The following is a 6,846-nucleotide window of genomic DNA, read 5'->3' on the forward strand; positions in this document are numbered from 1 at the left end:
CATTTTTCGTAGATAATTTTCGAATAAGATTTTTATAGAATTTTCAAGATCTTTTTTTATAGTAATATACTTGGCTAATTATATTGATCTTATATTTATTTTTGAACAATTTAATATTTGAAATAAGTTCTTTTTTTCATTACATATTTTTGAATGAATTTATGTACTTGGAGTATCTTTGTAACACCTTTTTTTAGGATTTTATTGTACTCTTTTTGCGAAATTTAGAGAATATTGCTTCCTGTTTTGGTTTTATGAAACTTTTACATAAAATATAAATAATAAAGAGCCACAACACAAGATGTATTTAGCAAAAGTGGAATATTTTAAAAAATTATTTCATTAATAAGTAGACGTTTCGGTCAAGTCTTGACCATTATCAGTACAATAAGTTATAAATGATGTTAAAAATATTTAAAAAAATAATAACTGTAATAATAAATATTAACAATTATTCGCAAGTCCAGAATTGACGATGATAAATTTACATTCTTTTGAATGAAACGAACAGATAATATTTTAAGTCCAGAATTGAAGATGACAAAATTACATTCGCTTATGAAACGAAATTTATTGCGATTTCTTGTTACTTGAAACTTTGTGAGACTTCGTGTGAAAAATACGGAATTTCCAAATTCTAGTTAGATTTAAGAATAAAAAAGAAAACATTTTTTTATATACTACTTTTTGCTGTATTGATGACAATAAAAATCGGTTTGGATTTATATAGTCGAATTATAGTCGAATTAGCTTAGCAGTATTGTGTGACACAAGTCCTCGCAAGTATAATTTCGGAGTTTTTAATATAAATTAAACAGTCTTAGAAAACTTTTTTGTGTGAGAACTATTCTTGACAAAATGTGATGGCCGTACTTTGCGACAGTTTTAGACGTTATGTAAGGAAAGAAGAAGAGAAAAAAATAGAGAGGAATTGTTTATTGGCGAGTAGAGTTTTATTATACATACTTCTGAATACGTCAACAATACATTTTTTACAAATATATTTTATTTTGTTTGCTCTGCAAAGAATACGAATGTATTTTGAAGTCATTTGCATTTTTCCATATTGAAATAATTTATTAGTACTTGTATACATACTTTATATACTTTAGTACGTCATTTTCAATATTGAAATCACTGCTACTGCGGTGCTTATTATGACGTCGCAACAAAAAGAAAAAAAAATTGTATGCTTTTGCTAGGGAGGGAAAGAAAGTAGATTCGGAATTTAAAAAAAGGGATCGCGAGTAGATATATTGTGTAAAAAGCGAGGGTGGATCCGTACCGATGAAGTGAAGGTGGGAGACGATCTTGTTAACGACGACAGCGTGGGGATAGAGAGGGCGGTAACGCGGGTATATATTCTCGATGCAGTGGAGACTAGCTACAGTTCATCAGGAGGCAAAATCGACGCAAGAAGAAAGAACGAGTATACGCGACACGCGATTGTATTAGTTAGAAGTCTGTATCAGTGACAGAAAAGATAGAAAGAAATAATCCTCTTGATAAACGTGCGAGATATAGAGAGGCAACAAGTGTGTGACAATCGGTGTCAGAACTAAATTACTCGTGGTATAAACGTAGGCAATTATCTTTAATTAGCTCTCATTCGTTTCACATTAATTAATTGTGGTGCGCGTGAAGATGAATCTATCAGTCAGCACGCCGATTGTATGCGTTCTGCTCGTGACTCTGCTGTCGGAGACGGCGCATGCCAGGCCGCCACAGTGGCTTCTGAGGTACTTTTTTTTAACAGTCTTTTCTAAACATTTACCTCTTTTCTTTTTTCAATTTTATCTTACTTCATACTTAGAGAAAGACATACACAGAGAGAACAATTTTACTAAAGTATTTAAAAACTTGGCTATATATTTTCAAATAAATCTGAAAATAATTTTGTTGGACTATCAAAGTAATTATATAGGATGCACAACTTGGTTCCTATCAAATCTTTTTGCAGCATTACTCACAATACTTGAATGTTCTATATATAATTATTTTGATAATTCAACATAATTATTTTCAAATCTGTATCAATTAAATTTCTAGATTTGCTTTTTTAGACTTCAGCAAAATCGCTTTTTTATGTAGTAATGACAATATAACTATAATGTGACTATAAAGATGACAAGTATATAAGTTTTATACTTAAACTAAGTGATTGTTATACAATAAGCGCGTTTATACAATACATTTGCACGTTTATACAATACATTTGAAAAATGAATGATACATGTAATTCTTATCCAGCAACTTTCAGTAATAATTACATAGTATAATTGAATAAATGTACACATAAAACTTGTATAGTTGTTGCCTTTATAGTTTTTCTCTAAATGCAATTGATACTTACTATTTTTTTACCTTTTCCATTACATCTTTCCAACATCTTCTTCAATATTAAGTTCATTTAATCTTGGTCTTTATTGCACTATATGTTTATCTTAAACCTTCTAAAGTACGAACGGATGAAAATCAAATTAGATTGAAATTCTAAGACAGATCGCGCATTCAATTATCAAATAGTCGTATAAGATCGTGTAGTTTGGAATGTCATGAGGCAATTCGTGAAATTATTGCGATATCCTGATTTCTTCGCGATCGATGAAATTCAAATTCAACGTCGATTTAGTTTTTACGTCGCCTATCACTCTTGTTCGATTGATATCACTTCGTTTCTAGCGTAAAATTGGATTTATTTGAAATTACGATTTCTTTTCGTTTCGTTATCACGTAATAGCGATTGGCTGTGCGAATAATTTCGCATAGATATGTAGATAGAGCAAAAATAATGCGGAGTGTAATAGATTGAGATCCCAACGATTTTAACTTCTGTCCACGGAAACAAAGTGACTTCTTTTTTGAAATTTCCGAATAATCCGATGATAATATGTTTGTTAAATATAATCGAGACTTTGTCGCGCGCTCTATCTAATCTGTGTCGCACAGTGGGCCAGAATCGATTCTAGTTTGCCAAAAGTCAAAAAATAAAGTGGTGACATTTTTGTTATAAAAGTCAAAAAATAAAGTGGTGACATTTTTGTTATACACGAAATTAGCTTATAGCCGTAGTGAATGTTTGATCTTAATTATTTCAATTATTTTAAAAAATTGTTTAAAAATAATGTTTATACTATATATTTATATTATATTTTCATTTATATTAGAAGCTAATTTAATCATATACAACAAAAAATGCAATAATTTGTTTTTTTATTTTTGGCCGGCTAGAATCGATTCTGGTCCATTGTGCATCGCATACATTTAAAAGATTAGCGCGAATATTGACGGGTACATTCTTTTTGTCTTCAATGTATTAAAATTAAAATTGTCTTGAGTATAATCAATTGTTGATGGTCACACGCGAATTGGGATTTTTGTGAAAAATAATCTTCAAAGAAAGTAGACTTTATCTATATTGATATTTTTCGAACGATTCTTATTAGAATATTTTATAAAATTTTCGATTTATTGCAGTCGGCAGAAACGCCTTTCTGATCAAAGACTCGCCGAACTCGAGACACTTTTAGCGCTGCAAAATGTGAAGGGCATCGTGGTTCCCGTAGGATTCGGAAAAGTGAACCCAGCTAAGTTGTAAGTTTATTTTCTAATTTGTTTCGAGCTGCAATAATCCAATTAATCAATTTTCTATTTATATATCGTTCGTTTTATTAATTTTTTTACAATAGTATATTCCTAAATGCATTCGCTTATATGCAGAACTTTCTCTTAAACACATTTAATGCGGTAAAAAAGTGCTACCAATAACATTCTAACATTAAAATCATCCATTTGAAATTCGTCAATAATTAATAATTGTGACTATCATTTAATCTTGTCTGCGTAACGCAGACGAGATTAAATGATAATCACTAGGAAGTTAATCACGTTATGATAAGAATTATGTCATTAATTTTTTAGATACGTTTTTTAAACGTAATCACTTATATGCAACATTTATTCACTTATTTTAAGAAGGCAAAAAAAACGCTGTTGATAGTAAAATTAAAATTGTCTATATTTAATGTCTAAAAAATCTAATTGACATATTATAACAAAATATAAGCGACTTATTTATAACTATATATTTTTATTAGTTGATATTTTTTTCAATAGAAATAAATTTAATGACGAAACGCGCATTTCATTTCATTTTTTCTTCTACAGAATAAAAAATCCTTCTCTAGAATAAAAGAAGAAAAACACAAATAGCTGTGGAGAAACTACAAATTGAAAAACCCCCAAAAAAATTATAGAAATACATTAAAAAATTATAAAAAAATTATAAAAATACATTATAGTTTTCTGTTATCACATAGGTCACTTATTTCTTACATACATATAAATGAATTCATATATGTACATTTAAACAAAGATATATATATACTTTCCCACATTTGAATAATGTATAAGAATATAATGAGACCTTCAAATTATGATTTTTTTTTAAGCTTATAAGAAAAATTAAAAAGTCGATGTGAGTGTACATCACCTACACTCATGCAATGTATAGGACATAGCCAGATCAAGAAAAATACGTAATAACATTTTATTTAATGTGCCATTAAAGATTTCATCTACCGCAGTTGCACTTGTTGCTTCTTAAATTCTTCAAATTCTTTAAGTAACTTGTATACGGTATTGCAGCTAAAGAACTACATAAAATAATTACAGAAATAAAACAAGAAGTGAAAATGCAAATGATAGAAAAAAAAAAGGCGCTCCTAACTCTCGTATTAAAAAATTAATGCAAAACAAATAACGCTTTGAATATTTTTATTTCTCCAGCATACGAGAGACAGCCTGAGAGCGTTCTTAAGACATTCAAAAGATATCCTTTGAACATCTTTAAAATGTTTTTTAAAGGTCTGTGTTATATAGATAGATTAGAAAAGTAATCTTCCGTATTCTTAGAGAAATATTTTAAGCTCTGTTGAAAACAGAAATAACGGTATAACAGTACGACAATAAAGTTTTTGGTAATTAAATTAGTAATAGTCTCATAGTTCATATCTCGCGACATTGATACGCGTGCTATCGATTTCAGTAAGAAAAATTGAAAAAAGAAACAACGAAGCACTTTGACAAATACGCTTACAAATTGTAATGCAACGACGTCTGCTGAATAACATAATTGCATCGAAAGACGACCGGTAAAAGAGAAAAGAGAAAAAGAATAAAGAAAAAATGTGATCGTGACGAATGAAGATGAGAAGAACGCAACGGTGGTATGGAATTTCTAACTAGGTTACTTCTCTTTCAATGCTTCGTGAATAAATTCCTATCTGGATGCTGTTCCCACTCGCATCGTTTCTGTGAAAAGAGACCTTGTGGGATTGTGATATATCGCACTGTTCTCTCTGCGTTGTAATTGCGCGTGAATCAATTGATGATATTTACGATGTCAATGATATTCAACGTCGCATATGTAATTAGCAAGGAACACGAATATTGTCGAGCGATCGCATCACACCGTGTGACGCTCCTTGTCGATTGACAAGCAGGTGCTCGAAACTTGACTTTTCGATCTCATGCCTTCGAGTATTGTGTGATCATACAGCTGAAATATTGGAGTGTACCAAATAATGTATATGAACCGTACTCGCGAGCACGTATAACTTTGTCGCATTTTCGTATAATTTCCATTTGGAAATTTTCCAACACAATCTTATCTCGATTCTCTAGGTTAATATTTATCCCAGATTATCGTAACATTCTTCTGAACTCTAGTTAGGCGTCAGGCACGAGAGAATGCCCCACTCTTCAATACTTTAACTCAAACAATTCTCAACTACTCTTTATTGGGATAAACGAAATCCGATCGCTTAGCTACAGAATTGGTAGAGGGGGTGATTCCCTCGAAGCGGAAATAAGTCAGAGAGCGAGCGAAAAAAAAAATACAAGACTCACACACAAATTAATAATAAAGAGAAATAACAACGTGTACTTACCATTTCTGCAGTACCTTAAGAAATACAGATCCGTGGATTATATAGCGGACACGGCAGTCGTCTTACGTATTTTGTTGAATACCCAGGACTGGCAAAATTTTGCCTAATCCAGTTATAATAAAATCAGTTTGAAATTTTAATCAAAATGAAAAATTCATATTGAAATCCACAAACGAGTTTTATTATTTTTACTATTCACTATTATTAAAGCTTAAAAAAATGTAAATAAAAGTAATATGATTGTAAATTATAGAAAACAAAAGTTTATTATTTGTTTATATTATTTATGTTTAATACTTTTCTATATAATTTTTTTATCTTATATGTTATATAATATAAAATATATAAAATAAAAATATAAAATATAAAAAATATAAAAATATTTTGAAAAATACTTGTGTAAAATTTAAGAATGTTTATTTATTTACATATCTATAAATCTTAACGAGCTTAACTTTTTCTGGAGCCAATAAATTTTCTTAATTTATTACAAACATGCAAATATAGAGAAAATTCTCTATATATTGGGTTGTTCGGAAAGTTCGTGCCGACTAATCTATATAATTTAATAAATGTATACTAAAATTTAAATCTTCTGCGTTTCAATTTTTCTTCAACATCGGCACGTACTTTCCGGACAACCCAATACTTGCTGATGTAGAGTTAAAGAGATTTGCCATAAAAATGTCAACTTTTTTTAGAGTCATTAGTATTAAATGTAGGAACAAAGAAGGGCTAATGAAAGTACTTCGTGCGAGAATAAAAATCGTTTATTACCAATTCGAATGAATTAATTACGCAGAGACGTTTCGGCTTGCCTTCAAACCATTATCAGTATGTCTAAATATTTATTGCAATTCTCTATCTTCTTCACGATGAGACGGAAGAGTGACGA

At 29.9% G+C, this 6,846-nt stretch overlaps 1 protein-coding gene across 1 annotated transcript in view; it reads left to right on the forward strand.

The window, feature by feature from the left end:
* The first annotated feature begins 1,644 nt into the window (after nt 1–1,644).
* Nucleotides 1,645–6,846, forward strand: part of LOC105620110 — a 12,202-nt gene continuing 7,000 nt past the window's right edge. The window contains exons 1-2 of the mRNA XM_012201617.1: nt 1,645–1,739; nt 3,478–3,594. Of these exons, the coding sequence (XP_012057007.1) occupies nt 1,645–1,739; nt 3,478–3,594 (212 nt within the window). The remainder of the gene's footprint in view (nt 1,740–3,477; nt 3,595–6,846) is intronic.

The sequence above is a fragment of the Atta cephalotes genome, assembly GCF_000143395.1.
Source record: "Atta cephalotes unplaced genomic scaffold scaffold00024, whole genome shotgun sequence".
In the NCBI taxonomy this organism is placed as follows: domain Eukaryota; kingdom Metazoa; phylum Arthropoda; class Insecta; order Hymenoptera; family Formicidae; genus Atta; species Atta cephalotes.